This window comes from Gymnoscopelus braueri (genome assembly GCF_963280865.1).
Source record: "Gymnoscopelus braueri genome assembly, chromosome: 7".
Lineage (NCBI taxonomy): Eukaryota > Metazoa > Chordata > Actinopteri > Myctophiformes > Myctophidae > Gymnoscopelus > Gymnoscopelus braueri.
This window is the reverse complement of record NC_137608.1, coordinates 49,236,530-49,254,717: the sequence shown is the minus strand read 5'-3', so window position 1 is coordinate 49,254,717 and position 18,188 is coordinate 49,236,530. Positions and strand designations below refer to the sequence as shown.

At 41.8% G+C, this 18,188-nt stretch overlaps 1 protein-coding gene across 6 annotated transcripts in view; it reads right to left on the bottom strand.

Annotated features, from left to right (window-relative positions):
- Positions 1-6,186: 6,186 nt before the first annotated feature.
- Positions 6,187-18,188, bottom strand: part of wdfy3 (WD repeat and FYVE domain containing 3) — a 195,431-nt gene continuing 183,429 nt past the window's right edge. For 2 of the 6 annotated variants that reach the window (XM_080434107.1, XM_080434103.1), the window contains 9 exons: positions 17,753-17,911; positions 16,610-16,789; positions 15,452-15,634; positions 14,168-14,264; positions 13,276-13,422; positions 11,997-12,287; positions 10,753-10,864; positions 9,348-9,545; positions 6,187-6,537 (listed from right to left, as the gene is read on the bottom strand). In XM_080434107.1, the coding sequence (XP_080290233.1) occupies positions 6,429-6,537; positions 9,348-9,545; positions 10,753-10,864; positions 11,997-12,287; positions 13,276-13,422; positions 14,168-14,264; positions 15,452-15,634; positions 16,610-16,789; positions 17,753-17,911 (1,476 nt within the window). In that variant the 3' untranslated portion in view covers positions 6,187-6,428. Of the gene's footprint in view, positions 6,538-9,347; positions 9,546-10,752; positions 10,865-11,996; positions 12,288-13,275; positions 13,426-14,167; positions 14,265-15,451; positions 15,635-16,609; positions 16,790-17,752; positions 17,912-18,188 lie in introns of all 6 variants that reach the window. The other 4 variants (XM_080434105.1, XM_080434106.1, XM_080434102.1 and 1 more) reach the window with 3 other exon arrangements.

The following is an 18,188-nucleotide window of genomic DNA, read 5'->3' as shown; positions in this document are numbered from 1 at the left end:
CTTCTACTCCACTACATCTCAGAGGCAATTATTGTACTTTTTACCCCACTACAAGTATTAGAAAATTAGTTACTACTAGTTACTTTGCAGATACAAATTATTTATGTCATAAAACATACATTAACCACTTTAGCCCTATTTTATACCTAGGCTATTTGAAAATAGCCAATCTACAAGCTCACGAGCTTGTAGATCTGCTATTTTCAAGCATTTTTGTACTTATACTCTTGGTACTTTTAAGTATATTTTGATGCCAATACTTTTGTACTTTTACTCAAGTAACATTTTGAACACTAGGCCTTTTTACTTGTAACAGAGCATTTCTACATTGTGGTATTGCTAGTTTTACTTAAGTAAAATATCTGAGTACTTCTTCCACCACTGTGTGTGTGTGTGTGTGTGTGTGTGTGTGTGTGTGTGTGTGTGTGTGTGTGTGTGTGTGTGTGTGTGTGTGTGTGTGTGTGTGTGTGTGTGTGTGGGGGGTATGGCCTGATACAGGTTCGGGTACAGGTTTGACAGGACAGGTGATTAGGTGACCTATAGTGACACAGCCAACACACTGATTTCAGAACTACACAGGGGCAAAGTGCAAAAATATTATATATCTATATCTATACCCCCTAGGAACCTCAATGACAGGGGCAACTGTTGGTACATACTGTTAAGACTCCTCAGTGACGATTTAACCCTGAGAGTGTGCACATGGAACCAAATGGACCCATATAACAATTTATTTTGTAGTATACTGTACTAAATGAACACAATATTTTACTGAGTTAAAGATTACCTTCACAATAAACATTAATGTGTATGCTATTCATATTAAACTGTAAAGTACTGTAGGCTCCACATTTATTTTATCAAATGCCCCTAGGGTTTTCAAAATATCCAAAATTGACTACACACCAACTATGACAGTGCTTATAATAGGAAATGCTTTGCACAACCTCCCAAACTTAACAGCTAAAAATATACTAACATGTTAACTTTAGCTCTGTTGCAACCAATTGCATGCCAGATTGTGTTACAAATTTAGTGCACACCTTTACCCTGCATTAAAGGAGAATACCGGACAAATTAAGTGTTGCCTTTGATGTCTCGTTACTTATCGACCGACGTGAAAAGTGGCGTTCTTTTTTTCCATAGATTCCCGTGTCGTCATTTTTTAAACCCCCTCCGTTGTCAGAATGGGAGCGCGTGGGTCAGTGAGATTCGTCTATTGTAACCGAGGCAAAGTTGTTTTTCTCTCTTCTGCTCGTCTTTGTGGAGTCTCATGATAGTCAAACGTGCGTTGAAATGTCCTGCGAGGCCACCGTTAATGGCGAACGAGTTAACACTGGTTGCTTGTTTCCAGAATCTGGCAACACGAGTTGCCAGGTTCTGGAAAGAAACAAGCATCCAGTGTTAACTCGTTCGCCATTAACGGTGGCCTCGCAGGACATTAAAAAATGACGACACGGGAATCTATGGAAAAAAAGAACGCCACTTTTCACGTCGGTCGGTAAGTAACGAGACATCAAAGGCAACACTTAATTTGTCCGGTATTCTCCTTTAAGGACTAAATGTTTTATTAATGATTTATTAAATGTATTTGATTTTTATCTATTAATTATATCAATTTGAATTATCTTAATTTATTTCAAATTCATCTGTAATTAATACTATTTTTTATAAAAAATGCTGAAGGCTGAGGTCAGTCTGTGTGTGTGTGTGTGTGTGTGTGTGTGTGTGTGTGTGTGTGTGCGCTATGATGACACATTGTGGTTAGACAACACAAAGCACACTCCATATTTGGGCGTAGCTACATTGCAAACTTTTTATCCAGGGCTTTTTATAGGATAAATCAATGGCTCGGATCAGGCTTAAACGTTGCCCAAATTTGGAGTCATACGTCATAGATGTCATAAACGAGTGACGTCATAGATGACTGACGTCATTGGCTGGCAACAGTTAGTCCCAGCGTGATCTAAGATGAGAGAGATGACACTACTAGCGTTGACTCCCATTGTAAGAATGGAATGTGGAAATGCTCGTTCTATCTCAATGAGGAAGTTACAATGTTTGGAACTAACAGCCGGGCAGCTCGCTTTACGGCGAGATCAAAGCGTGTCATAACTCTCTCTCTCTATGGGTCTGGTTAGTCTGGTTAGTCCGAGATCCACATTGGAGCCATGCTGTTCCCATGGGGGGCCCAACTTCCACATGATTCAAAGTGTTAAATAGCTCTATATTCTTGATGGTAATTTTTGCTATGAAGTGCTTGATCAGTAACCCGTCTCTTCAGCTCTCTAGTAGACATATTATTATTTTTTAGGTCAGGATGCCAATTTGATCCAATCAGGAGAGAGAACCCCGCAAAGATCATGTATTAGCTTGTTACTGCGTTCCAGTACCAATTGTGTCTGCCCCCCCCCCCCCTTTCTAGTTTCACATGTTTATCCTGCATTTTGTAACAGGTCTCTCTCCTGAATGCTTCAAATCGGTATCCCAACCTGAACATGTCTACTAAAGATTTGGAGACCCCTGTTACTGGATAATCTATAGAGCAATGATTAATGTTGGAACCATATAGAGCTTTAGCTTTTAACAAAAAACGTTTTGTTTTAACAAATAATACCACTTACACCCCCTTTAAGGACTAACTGAAGCTACAACTTACAAACCACCAAAAATATATATTTCTCTGTCACTGGAGCTTTATGTAATGTAATGTACTGTATGTATTGTTATGTCTTACTGATGAATTGAGTACAATGGACCACAATGGAAACAAGCCCCCCTGGGCTTTTTGTGTTATCCGTTTAGCATAACGTTTGACTGTACTACCGTACATGTACTAAACTAAAGTATTCCATCAATCAATCAATCAATCAAACCTTATCTGGTAGGAACACCCGACTGAACTGACTTGGTGGTTTACAGAAGACGACCTGAATGAACTGTGAACACAGCTGGCCCTGGATGAGAAATAATCAACCAAGCAATTTCTTGGTGGTAAACAGCAATTATTTATTGAAACGAAATTAAAAGAATAAGTACCAGATCTATTGCATTATTGTAACATTTTTGTTTTCTGTAGCGGTTACTCTACATTTTTTTTATTTGTATTTTTTTATTGTTGGTTGTACTGAACACAAGTATACAAGGAACATTCAGCTATCACAGATTGCACACCAGATAAACGGTAGTAATGCGGTCCTAATACAAGACCGCCAAAATAATCCACGATTTCTTTTTCTTCTTTTCTCTCATTAGTCCTTTAATGCTTTAATTTATAACTCCGTCGCACGACGGTGTCGCTCGCCGAAAGCAGCCCATCTACAAGCTCACAACGTGTCGTGGTACGACGCCGTTGTGAGCTTGTAGATCGGCTGTTTTCGGCCAACCTATCACACGGGGCTGAGAACAAACTCAACGGACAATTCCTCGGAATCCCCCCCCAATCCCAAAAAGAATCCAACAAAAAAACAATAATAATGCCAAGAACATGTACAATGTACTGACACATAAAGTCAGCTGTGTTAATAGACATGCAACAAGTAACAAAACTTGCTGAAATTGCAATAAATCATTAAAAAACTCTAAAACCAGTATCATTGCATAAATACTTTGTACAGTTCATTTTTCACCGACGAAATGCAACCTTTCTGTTAAAAAATGATAACGCCCAACATAAAAATTTGCATACAATAAAAACGTCATGATTCCTCTCAAGTTTTTGTACATCTGAAGGTGCAAAGAAACTGATTGATATAATAATACAAATTAATAATAATAATAATAAAAAATAATAAGCCGCTACGGCTTCTCAATGCGCCAGGGCGGCAGCTAAAATGTTATCAGCGAGATGGTATGATTGCACGCTACTGTGGATACAGTACATATTTGTAGAATGATACATTAATAACAATAATAAGAGTGCATATTATATGGCAAGGGTCTTGAGGGGAGTGTAGTAAAGGCTAAATTTGTAGTGTCGTGAGACAACAAAATAAAACGCCATATTGTCATGAATTGGCCTTTAAGGAGAATCATAATAAACCCACTGCATTTGTGTAACAGCCAAAAATAAGTTTAAAGAATAGTTCTTTCTAGCAAAGAAAGCAGCTTTGAGTGCACAGTTGCCCACAGAATCAGACCAAACGGACACAATAAGGAGAAGGATTCAACAAAATGAAAATAACCTAATATTCCACGGTCTCGGGAGTGAAAAAAGAAAAAAAACCTTTTTGTGAGGACTGACATCAGAAGCCGGATTTATACATTGTCGCACGAATGCGGCCCGGGCCGGAAATAGTCGATCTACCAGCTCACAAGGCATCCGCAATGCCTTGTTTGTGAGCTTGTAGATCGTCTATTTCCGGCCGGGGACGCTGTCATGTGATTGGAGTATAAATTAGGCATAGCATTGACAATAACAGAAAAGTTCTGCATCACATCAGGAAAGGTTTCACGCTACAATCCTCCCTCGAACAAATGTGTGACGTTCCCTCGTGTCCCTGCATGCTCCAAATTACGACTCCACACACACGCATACACACACACACACACACACACACACACACACACGCACGCACACGCTCATCTACAGCAGTACTGTTGCTTCTGCCTAGAATCTCAATGCCCCAGAATCGCTCAAAAACATCCTGCGCCTTTGTAGGAGCAGATGTTACCTTTTCAAAAGTATACATAATACATCTCATCTCTGTCGTAGCTCTGATCTTTAAAACGGATTATTTACACCTTGCGCTCGCAAATAGAAACAATTTCTCTCCTTTGAGGGACAGACAGTGAAATAAAAGGAGTTCTTAAGAAAAAAAAAAAAAAAGTGCTCGCCTACTGTCACTACAATGAAAGTACAAATTCTACTGCTGCTCTTGTATGATGCGGGGAATTACGTGGATATTTTACGTTACAGAGGGTTTAACGCTGTTATGTGATGTAGTGAAATAATGCCACAGGTTCCGAGAAATGGTCAGCAAGTGACATGTGCCACACGGAATCTAACCAGGACGACACCGAAAACCGAACAAAAACAAAATGACAAGGACAGAAAAATGACAATATCCCTTGTTTGTGAGCTGGGTCAGTGCGAATACAGTACACTTTCAATTAACACAGATTTTGCTGTGTCGAGGGGGACAGACTAGAATCGTGCAGTAATGTTACTTTTCTTTTCAGTATTCAATATTCCACAGATGCTGAACCTTTTGTTTTCCCCTCTCGATGACAAGCTACCCAATATCTCATGGCTAGTGTAAGGGCGGGGAAGCAAAAAAAAAAGAAAAATCCACTTGATATGAGAAATAAAGAATAGCTGAAATGATAAGGTCTCCAGTCTTCACAAAGCAGCAGCAATATCAAAACAACCTACAAGTTGGAAGTCAATCTGAACGACATGATAGTGGGATGTAAAAAAAGAAAAAAAATCAACATAATAGTTGGTCGTTATGTGTACGTACATGATATATCAAAGCAAATTTGGCAAAAGGTAAAGAAAGAAAAAAACGAAACAATCTCTCTTCGATGGCAATGGTTTTGATACAGTGGGCAACACACAACATAAATCACATTTGTAAAACAAAATAAAAATGTAAAAAAGAAAAGTCATTGCATAACTAGGTCCCACTAGTAAAAGTCAACCCAAGACCCCCCCCCACCCCTTCTCCGTGACTTAAGTGACAGCGACTACACACACAATCATTTAGTTTTTGTTTTTAAAGCCAGGAGTGTTTAGTCACAACGCTATGTTACAGGCAATGACGATTTTGTTTTTTAGGTTTTTAGTTTTTTAAAGTTCTTCTTGTTAACGTGTTGGTTTTTCTTCGTCTAGTTAAAAAGGCCGTTGTTTTAAGTTATTTACAATATAAACAAGTCTGTTGCACGGTTTACCGCTGCCGTAACATGTGGGTCTAGAAGGCTTATTAAGCAGAGGGCTGTCGGCTTGGGGATGCTGGGACCTGACGTAGGGGCTTGTGGAGGCGTGGTTTATTTGAAACGCCGCCACTCCCGGTTCCTTTTTTTTTTGTGTGTAAGTATGTTACAGTACGCCAGTGGTTCTCAAACTTTCAATCAATTCAAGGACCCCCCGAGTATGCCACGGACCCCCCCTAACTCAGAGAGTATACAAATGGAACCAAATGGACCCGTAAGGGTCCATTTGGTTCCATTTGCACACGCTCTGAGTTACAGACCTGTAACGGTCCATTTGGTTCCTCTAACTATTAGCTAGGGACCCCCTGGAACCCCATCAAGGAGACCCCACTTTGAGAACCACTGCGTTACGTTATGTGTCATTACTGGACTTCTAAGCGGAGGATGAAAATGAGGAAGGAAAGGACACAGAGATGGAAGATGGTGCTTGGATGGGGACAGGCGGGGGGGGTGACGAGGGGGAGGGGCAGTAGGAGGTGGGTGGGTGGGTGGCTTTAGTTTCTACAGCCGTCCTCATGTTGGAGGTTGTAGTAACAGTTCTGACACACCCGCACCGGGGACGAGATCTTCAGACGCTTGATCTCCGACTGGAAACGGCTGCACCTGAGGGGACAAAAGACATCGGATGTGACCCGCTGGCATTTGACTTATTTTTCGCTTTGACTTCGTCAGGACAGTACCGTGAATGACAAAGCCTTTCTCATGCTTTTTTTTCTCTCCCAATTTAGTTGTCATGCCAATTTATTCCTTCCGACACACATGGCTGTGTGTGCGTTGTCACTGCGGCCACCCGCAGCGCCTGACGCCGCCTTTTCTGACGCCGTGCACTCATTAGCAGAAAGGTGGTAAAAAAAAGCATTTTTCTAATTTTATGGACTTTGTTTGTTTTTCGTACTAAGTTTTAATTTCTAAATTTTGGCCCTTTAGTTTAGCCTAGTTGGGTCTATTGTAATTGTTTTGTTGCCTATGCTGTTTTTATGCCTTGCTCTGAGATTTGTGAGAATGTAAAGTGCGTTATAAATAAAATGTATTATTATTATTATTATTGTCATACGGTAATTTTTTAAGAGTTATGCAAAACAGCAGAATAGGGGTGCAAGAGTTAATCAAAGTAACAAATTGAATCGATTATAAAACATTTTTTAACTGGTTAATTTAGGGAGAAAACAATTGCATTTTGTTCTATTCAAACAATTAAAACAATTTGTGTGACACCATTGTACGACAAAATGTAAGTGATTAATCAGAGTAATCAATTTAATGCATACAGTTTTTGCATCAATTTGTTCATATATAAAAAAAAAAATGGCTAGTTGCTGCCCTAGACTAGAGGCATCATCCACAACACACTAAAACCCAGAGCACAGACTGATGGATTGCAAACTTCACCAGCTACCTGCACTGCCATCTAGGGGTTATTATACAAAATGCAACAGAACCGCTCAGCCGAGGGCTGGTTAAGCTGCCAGAGTCACTGGCTCCGTAGACAAACTGGCACTCCTCACATAATGCTCATTATAAGATGGCACCGTTTCCTTCTACTCACTCTGTGTCTCATTGGCGGGGCTATGGACAGTTCAGAAACCTGCCTACCAATTACATCAGGGGTTTTCAGGCCAAGGACCCCCTAGCTGAGAGAGAGATGAAGCAGGGACCCCCTACTCTATATTATATAAAATTGTGTTTCAGTTTAAAGTTTTTTTTTACTTAGTCTGCTCTTTTTCCCCCTCTATAGCCTCTTTGCCAAAAATAGCCGATCTACAAGCTCTCAACGCCTCGCGCGAGGCGTTGAGAGCTTGTAGATCGGCTATTTTCGGCAAATGTTCCCCTCAGAAAAGGAATTCTAGGGTTCAAGTGGTTAATGTAAAAAAACTAAATCCTATCACACAACGATTTGGCGGACCCCCTATAGTAGCTCTGAGGACCCCCTAGGGGTCCCGGACCCCCTGTTGAAGACCCCTGAATTACATTATTGATTCCAAGCTAACATAAACTAACTTCCTGGAAATGTTCCACGTTGAAATAGAAGCCTAGGTTTTAAAAATTTAAAAAGACTACCGATGAGGTCACTGGTGGGGGGCAGGTTTTTCTCCTCTGAGACACAGTGAGTAGACAGAAATGATACCATCTTATAACGTGCATCAGTGAGGACCAGTCGTGTAAAGTATTTGTGTAATTTGGAGGTACTTTTACTTTACTGAGTATTTCCAGTTGTCTGTACTTTTACTTTTACTCCACTACATCTCAGAGGCAAATATTGTACTTTTACTCCACTACAATGATTTTAAAACGTACTAGTTACTTTGCAGATATAAATGAGCCCTATTTTATACCTGGGCTATTTGAAAATAGCAGATCTACAAGTTTGCGACGCGTTGTGAGCTTGTAGATCTGCTATTTTCAAACATTACTTTTACTTTTGGTACTTTAAGTACATTTTGATACCAATACTTTTGTACTTTTAAGTACATTTTTAATTCCGGACTTTTACTTGTAACAGAGCACTTCTACATTGCAGTATCGATACTTTTACTTAAGTAAAACATTTGAGTACTTCTCCCACCACTGGTGAGGATCAATTATTATATAGGTTGAAAATGGTTATAAGGTTATAAGATAGGTTGAAAATGGGTAAAAAGGGAAAACCTCAAGTTCAATTATATTTGTAAATTTGCGTCCTGGGAAGACACCAAATGTCTCTTTTGGGTCTCGAGCTGAAAAAAGCTTGGAAACTAAACACATATGATACCTACATACATGTATGCGTTTCCAGTTCAAATCTGCTGCTAAACCAATCAATTACTGAGCTGGAACAGGAAACCGGTACGCCATATTGGAAAGAAATTGAGCCTCTTCCATACTTCCCGCACAGGTGTCACCAATGATACTAATGAAGGCTCTGTTCCATTCTGGTCAAACAGAGTCAGGGTGCTGATATTGTGCATGTTGACTCACTGGAAACACTCTGCTACACCAGTGGGTCTCAAAGTGTGGTCCAGGGACCCTCATGGTTCCTTGAGGGGGTTTCAAATGGCCCCTTAAGGTCCTTACACACCGGGGCGATTTTTTTTCATGCGAATAATCCTTTTTTTAAAAAACCTTATAAAGTCAATGCAAGCTTCCACACCAGTTTCGCGGAGCGAAAAAAGCGTCTTTTAATTATACGGAACGAGTCCGAATTTTGCGTATATTCGCATATTCGCCGGTGTGTAACCGCCTTTACGAGTGTGTAACTCTTGAGAGTGTACGAATGGACCTTACGGGTCCATTTGGTTCCATTCGTACACTCTCAGAGTTATGGGGGTCCACTGTGCTACACTAAATGGAACAGAGCCTTCATTAGTATCATTGGTAAAACCTGTGACCTAATAACACTTAAATCTTATAAAAACTTGAATCCACGGAAGCCTTACTTCTGACAGAAGAGCTGGCCGCAGTTCCTGCAGTGGTGGCGTCTCTCTGTGAGGGAGAAGCGCACGGAGCAGCCGGAGCAGCTGTCCACCACCTCGTCTTTCACCCAGTGGTCCGCGGCGGACCGCCCTGGCTGGTCGCTCACTGACCAGCTGAACACCCGGCCACGCCCGTCTCCCACCAGGATCTTACTGTGATCCCTGCAACGATGGCGAATAAGAGAGAGAGAGAGAGACGTGATTTATAGTAGGGGCTGGGCAATATGGATGGACAAAATCAACTATCACAAAAAAAATTCACAAATACCTCGATATCCATGTCTTGACGATAATATCATATTGCGACGATTATAATTATTGTATTTTTTCCCCCAAAAACGTTCAAAAATGGCACATCTACAAGCTCACAACGAGGCGACTCGTGAGCTTGTAGATCATCTATTAAGCATAACATAGGGCTAAAGTAATCATAATCTCGCATCACAACATCGATATATTCCCTATAGCCCCTAATTCATAGTTCGGCATCTCACGACACATCGCGACGCGGGGCGCCGTTAGCTTGTTGTAGGTCGGCCATTTTCATATGCATTTAATCGAAACGGAGGAGAAGCAAGCCGGCGAGGAGGGAAAGATTTGGAGGAGATGACAGGAGTCAGTGAAAGGAGGAGAGGAGAGGAGAGGGAAGGAGGAGGGGGTGTTGCTGCAGTGATGCACAACTCTCTCTCTTTATTTATTTATTTATTCATTCATTCAAATTGCTTTATGCCTGAAAAGTGTTGTCCATGTGTTATAAATGAAAGCACAAGGATTACTAACAAGATATATCAAAACAACAATAACTATGAAGACAGAGAAGCAGTTCTAAGAATCTAAGATAATATTAACCCATTCAATCCAGGAACACATCTGTCATTTTAGATTTCTTTGGCTATTCAAAAATAGCAGATCTACAAGCTCATAGCACGACACAGAGTGCCACGCTATGAGCTTGTAGATCTACTATTTTTGAAAAATTGTGTGAAAATGTGTGCAAATCTTTGAATACATATTTTTTAAAGCGAACATTTGTCAAATATTTTGTTCCAGGGACCTCCAGATGCAAAGATTTGAGTTACAAATGTTCGCTTAAAAATATATATATATTCAAAGGTTTGCACAAGATGTTAAAGATTTAAAAAAAATAGCAGATCTACAAGCTCATAGCACGGCACTCGGTGTCGCTCTATGAGCTTGTAGATCTGCAATTTTTGAATAGCCCAAAGTATAAAATAAAACCTAAAATGACACAGTATGCGTTGCCGGATTGAAATGGGTGACGAGCAACATAATTACATATTACAACTTTCTCTCTCTCTCTCTCTCACACACACACACACACACACACACACACAGACAGCTGTCTTACTTGGAGATGGCGAGTGAGGTGATTTCGGCTGGATGAGCGTTGTCCTTGCGGTCAAATGCTGTGTGCATGGTGAGTTTACTCCGGAAGACCAGCTGGCGCTCCCATCTGTAGCCTGCTCCAGAGAACACGAACACACACACACAAGCACTGGATCAAGTCTACACACAAACACTCGCTTTGTACAGCCACATTTCACATCGGTTTATGCTCAACGTTAAATACATGTACTGTACGGATACAGACAGAGCCTTGGGTCCTTTCTACCCGTTTTTCTGAAAGATTATGGCTGCGCGAGCAGCAGTACCACCAGAGATCACTTGAACTACATCGGCAAGTGATCTTTACTGTGTGTTTTTACTTGATTTTAATGTGTAGATCAGGGGTCTTCAACATTTTTCCCCCTAGCTGAGAAAGAGATGAAGTAGGTACCCCCCCCCCCCCCCACTACATATTGTATATCGTTGCTGTCCGGCAGAAACCAGCTAACTCCATTTTGACACGTTTGCATTTTTTCCCCATAAATCAGTGCTATTGAACACCATTTAAGTCTGTGTTGGTAAAACAAATATTGAAAACAAATAACGAAAAGTATTAAAAAGTGCTTCTGACAAAAGCAGCTAACTCCATTGGATCCTCAAACTTTCTGCTAAACCAGCAGAACTCCACCAAAGGGGGGTGGAATCCAGGCTCCACCCCCTTTTGACCTCCAACCTCATTGTGAGCTTGGAGGTCCACTCAGCTGTTCTTATCAATGATGAACAAAACCTCCTAACTCCACTTTTAGTTTTGTTTTTGTAATTTCCTTAAAAACGAACATTTTGGAGTTTCCGCCCGACAGCAGAGATAACATTGTGTTGCAGATTAACCTTTTTCATAGAGAGTGTCATAGACTTGTTTGCACTATCAACAGTGTTGCGTTGGATTCTTGTTTACATTTAACCACTTAAAACCGTCAATGCTTTAGTAAACTTGACCTTTCATCTGTACCTAGTCTGCTTTTTCCCCTCTACACCAAACCTCTTTGCCAAAAAATAGCCGATCTACAAGCTCGTAGCTTGTAAATATCGTGAGCTCGTGAGCTTTTAGATCTGCTATTTTTGGCAAAATTTCTCTTCAGAATAGGGATGCTAGAGTTCAAGTGGTTAATGGAAGAAAAAAAAAGTCACACAAAAATGTGTCGACCCCCCCCGTAGTAACCCCCTGCTGAAGACCCCTGGTGTAGCTCCTGATGTTGCATGACCCACCTGCCCTGAGCTGGTTGTGTGGTTGCCGTGCCTCCATGGTGGTGGGCTGGTGGGGCGCTTGGCTCTGGTGGGCCGGGTGAGCGTTGGAGGATGGCTGAGGGGGGTGAGGACCACCGGGGTGGGGGTGGGGGTGGGGGTGGGCCCCCCCAGGCTTGCCCTGGCCCTCCGAGTAGTTGACAAACACGAAGCCGTCCTTCTCGTCGACGCTGAGGTTGTCCGACCAGCGTCTGGAGTCGTCCGACGCGCTGTCCACCGTCCACGAGGCCCCCGCCCTGCTGCCTGCTGGACCTGCTGCTGGACACAGGGAATAAAGAACATCTATTAACCCATTAAGACCGGGAACGCATCTCTGTCATTTTAAGATTTCTTTGGGCTATTTTTGAGAAATTGTGAAAATGTTTAACTGTCAAAAGTCTCAACAAATGTCTTCATTCTTCTGAAAAACTATTGTTGTTATATCAGTGGTGCCCAAACCTTTTCTTGTCAAGGACCCCCCAAAAGTATATGTTTTCGATCCCCATCAAAATATGTTGTTCCCCCCAGAACAAAGATTTGAGTTAAAAATGTTGTTTAAAAAACATAAACAATTCAACACAAATTTACACCATATGAAAATGTTATATATTTTTGAAAAATCATGCAAATGTGTGCAAATCTCTGAATATTTATTCTTTTAAAGCAAACATTTTTATCTCGAATCTTTGCTTCTGGGGGTCCCTGGAACAAGATATTTTGAGATGGGGGTCGGCGGCCAAATACATATCATTTTGGGGGTCCTTGACATGAAGTTTGAGCACCACTGATATAGAAACGTTTTAAAGAAAACTGTTGGGATTCAGAAGACATTTGTAGAATCGGCGTCAGGTCTTAACCCATTAACTGCCAGAGGTATTTTCATATTTTTTTAGCCAGTGCCAGAGATTTTTCATTGAAAAAAAAAAAGTACTCAGGAGCCAAGATAAATAATTTTAAAGTTTAAAGTTAACAAGGAAGTGGATAGGAGTCTAGATCTTCTACTAATCATATCTCCTTGGTCTTTGGGTCAAATTGAAAAAAAAAAAAAAAGAATTCACTTCACGTAGATCTACGCGATTGGCACGTGGCAACTTTAAATCGGTTTGCGTAGATCTACGTGATTGGCAGTGAATCAGTTAATGGGTTAAATGTTGCCTCGTCTGTGATGACATTATGATTGCTGCGACAGATGACTTGGATCACTGTTGTTGTTTTTCTATGGTGTGTTTTTAATCTGATTTGCTTGCTTAAGTAAAGTCAGTACCTTTTGGTCTGTGGACGGTGCTGCCGGGCTGGCTGCCTCCTCCATTGGAGGAGGCGCGCGGGGCTCTGGGCTCCTGGTTGACGCTGGGTTCATCTCCATCCGACTCACTGCTGTCCTCTTCTCCGTTGTGGGTCACAGCACCTCCCTCTGCTGAGCACACACACACACACACACACACACACATTTCACAAACATGTACTTCAGCAGTACATACAGTACAGTAAAAACTCTTCACACCACTGTAATGTACTTCTCACACAACTTGCTCACCGCACCTTCAAGCACCTTAAGACCTGCAACTAATGGACAAACTGTTTTGGTACTGCGGCTACCCACTGATTCCTTGATTTTCTTTATTTTCCTTGTTGTTGCATACGTGTATAAATTTACTAATATCAATATTATTGCTGCTACAATGTCTGAGAAACCGTAAAACAAAATACTTTTACACAAGATTCTTTGAATAATGAACATTGGAACTGTTCAAATACGTCATTGAGTTTTGCTCTATGTCCTTGTTCGCTGTGTTTATGGCAAAATAGCGAACTAGACTTATATAATAATTGCGTGGATGTACATACATAGACAGGGGGGGGGCTGCAATAATGCATCATGGGAATTGTAGGAACACCCACAGAGGCCGAAAAAGACACACTGTCCCCATATGGGAACCACTGTGCAACAGTATACTATACTTTTATGCTATATTATTATGCTCATTGTTGGTTCCCTTTTCTTATTGGACTGGACCAAATTCAGAGCCCTGGGGGAGTCCGGTCAACTAATATACTCGTATAAAGGTTTTTAAGTGGCTAAGACTTAAGGTTAGTATGCCATTCAGTGCAATGCTGTGACAACACTGCTAAAGGCATTTCTGTCTTGGAAAACTCACCAATCTTCTCCTCGCCTAAGCAGTCAGGCACATCGGGCTCTACCACCAGCTCTGGAGCAGGGGTTTCTGGGACTTGGAGGAATTCCATTCTCCAGAACTGCCGAGGAGAAAAACAAAATGCTATATTAGGGCCTTCAAGCATGGTAGAGTTTAACACAGTACATATCTAAGAACAGGCATCTGTAAGCCACCTCTCCATCTTTACTTAAACGTACCAGGCAATTATTCCTTTGGCACTTGAACATGAGCAACTCATATTTATATATTCGTTACAGTTCATGAAACCAGTACATGTGGGAGGAGCGCTCGTTTTTCTGGCACGGGAGACCGAGGCCGGGCCACGGCCAGGTCTGTATGAGGCTATAGGTCCATGGAGGGAAAAGAAACACTGCCGGGGTAAAATGCGTCCACGAGGCATAATTGTTTGGTCTTGTTTTTTTTTTAGGCGGGGCCGCTCGTGCGCTCGCCCCGGTCTTGTCAAGGCCCGTGGCGCGTTGCGGCCTAAAAAAGACGCTCCTCGTTCCGCTGTTCCTACATGTATTGGGCTACCACACTTACTGTCACATATGTCACACAGTACAGAAAAAGTATAGTCATTATCATGATTTTGCTTTTAATTGTTGTATTGTGATGTCATAAAACGTGTGAAAAATATAATAAAAACATTTATCATAGAAAAAACTACTGCTCATCTCTTTTGCTTTATTTAACCCATTAAGACCTGGAACTGTGTCATTTTTAGATTTGAGCAAAAAAGCATTATTTTACACTTTGGGCTATTCAAAAATAGCAGATCTACAAGCTCATAGCGCGGCACCGAGTGCCGCGCTACGAGCTTGTAGATCTGCTATTTTTGAAAATTCCTGAAAATGGGTGCAAATCTTTGAAAATATATATTTTTCAAGCGAACATTTTTAACTCAAATCTTTGCTTCTGGGGGGTCCCTGGAACAAAATATTTTGATGGGGGTCCGCGGCCAAATACATATCATTTTGGGGGTCCTTGACATGAAAAAGTTTGAGAACCACTGATATAGAAACATACGTTTTTCAGAAAACTGTTGAGATTTAGGAGATGTGTAGAATCGGCTTCAGGTCTCAATGGGTTAAAGGACTTTGGTAGAGCTAACACTTAACATAAAGTGTTGCAAATAAAATGATTATTTATTCATTATCAGCTATGCTCTGAAAGAAGTCGCATGAAAGCCAATATTGTTATTGTAATAATCAACATAGTCCCTAGTCTGGAGGACAAAGCGAGGATGGGAGAGGCGGACAGTTTTACCCTGACGACGCCGTCGGAGTGTCCGGTGACGATGACATTCTGCGTGTCCCATTCGTTCATCTCGGACACACAGCAGCAGAGGATCTGCTGGCTGCGTCCCGTGAAGGTGTTGGCGCTGGCGATGGGACTGCCGTTGATGCTCCACACGTGGATGTACGTCCCCGCGCTGGACACGATGTCCCCCTGCATGTATAGGGACATTCAAACAAGTGTTTAGAACCGTGACTCTCACACTTTTCTTTGCAAGGACCCCCACAGTTTACTATGCATTCACCCACCAGAACTCTGTGAGTGTACAAGATATATATCGATCATTTGTACACTCGCAGAGTTACCGGTAATTTAGCTGGGGACCCACTGGAACCCCCATCAAGGACCCCTTGGGGGTCCCCCGCGCCAACTTCCATATCCACTTATTAAGAAGATTGTGTGGCACACAGGGTTTAATTTGTAAAAAAAAAACAGTAGGGGGCATTTTTAAAGGGATAGTTCACCCCCAAAATGACTTTATTTCTATCGATTAGTCACCCCATGGAGACTTGAATTCATGGATATTTTTTGGTTTTTGTCGCATTCCTAAGACAATAATTTGATGACCAGCGGACCGGCAGGCAGCGGTTCCGGACACAAAGGACACTCTTTGTGTCTCCAACCGGAACCACTGCCAGTCATTTTTCAGTGCCAATGAAATAAAATAAAAAAAGCGAACTGTGCCAACTTTTTTCTTTTTTTTTTCAAAGTAAAAAAAAAGTGCTTAGGAAGCGAGATAGTCTTTTTCAGTTATAGGTTAAACAAAGAGTGGATGGAGCTGCAAATTTTCAGATAATGATATCTTGGGTTCTGAACACTTTTTTCCGAAAAAAAAGAAAAAAATAAATAATCTTTTTAATTTATTTTTAAAAACTCGGGATTTCTCGTTCTGGCACTGAGGGTATAACCCTAAAACTCGGGATAACTCGGGGCTTGGCACTGAGAGAGTTAACATACATTTTAAATTCAAATCTACATTTCAGAAAAGTTAATGCATGTATTTAATGACCAGAGGGGGGATATCAAAAGCAGAGGGCATGGATTCAATCCCCTGTGGGGCTGGGATTGTTTCTGTCCCGAGTGGAACATTTTGTTGTTGTTCGTTTCCAGACTTGTCTTCCAACCCACCGTCAGCTCGTTGATGCAGAGAGCGGAGACGGGCGCCCGGTGGCCCCGGAGCTGCGTGACGAACGACAGCTTGTTGAGGTCCCAGATGATGCAGGTCCGGTCCCGGGAGCCGCTCACGATGATGTGGTACGCCGACGACGCCGTCAGACAGGTCACGGCGTCCGTATGGCCCAGCAAGGCCTATAGCGGCCACAGCACAACGTTAGCTTTTAGGGCAGGGGGGTCTTCAACAGGGCGTCCGGGGACCCCCACGGGGTCCGCCAAATGTTTGTGTGATAGGAAGTTTTTTGGGCGGTGAAACCGCCCCTATAAGTGAGATTTGGAAAAATGTACATTTTCCTGCGCTGTGATCTGGGCCTAAGAAATTTGTACAATTATCCTGCGCTGTGATTGGCCAATCACAGTCTATTCAGGACTGTAATTGGCCAGTGTCACATGACACATGTGCATAGCCCTATATAATAAACCATAACTTGAAAAAAACCAAAATTTGGTTTTTTTCAAGTTATGGTTTCGTCCATCATAAAGAGTGTTTCAATAAATGTATTTATCTTTTGTACATGATTGGTTGACTCCATTCAGTATTGTGATTAGCTAGCAAGACACCGCCCACTTCACACAGGGTGTGATTTTTTTTATACATTAGCCACTTGAATCCTAGAATTCCTTTTCTGAGGGGAATATTAGCCGAAAAAAAGCCGATCTACAAGCTCACAACGCTTCGCTTGTTTAAGGGTGGGTTGTAAACCAGTGGTTCTCAAACTTTTTCATGTCAAGGACCCCCAAATTGACACTTATTAGCCCGCAGACCCCCATTTGAAAAGATAAGCCTGGGACCCCCATAAGAGAAGATGTTTACGGCTCTCTAGCAGTGATTCTCAACCATTTTAATTTCAAGGACCCCCAGTTTGACATGCATTAGGCTACGGACCCCCATTTAATGGCATTTATATCCCTGGGACCCCAATTTATATTGTAAAATCAATGTTAATTTAACTCTGAGCCCCCTCAAGAACCCCCTCAAGTACCCCTGGGGGTCCCCGGACCCCACTTTGAGAACCAATGTTGTAAACAACATTCTTTGTGTGTGTCTGACATGTTTCAGGGCGGGTTGTAAAAAAGCGTTCTTTGTATGTGTTCTACCTGTTTCAGGGCGAGCGTCTTGGCTTTCTCCTTGGAGCTGCTGGTCTCCCACACACAGATGGAGGTGCTGGTACCAGCGGTGATCACCAGCTTAGGGTTGGGACAGATGGCACACAGGATCTGGCCCCACTCTGACAGGCACTCGTACACAACCACCGCCTGAAACCACATGGAGATGTATCAGTGTTTGGACCTCTTTACACAAGGCTGTGGAAATAAATTCACTATAGCATTTTAAAGCTGTTATTTGTAACGTTTATGCTCTACTCGGAATTCGAACACGGGTCTCAATGCATGAGAGGCCAAATTGCTACCGCTATGTCTGAGTTCAGAACTTTGTTTCTGTTTTGTTACAAAATTATCATGTTCTTAATCTTAATCATGTTCATAACAAATGTCTTTGTGCATAATTCATATAATGTGTTTCTGCATTCGC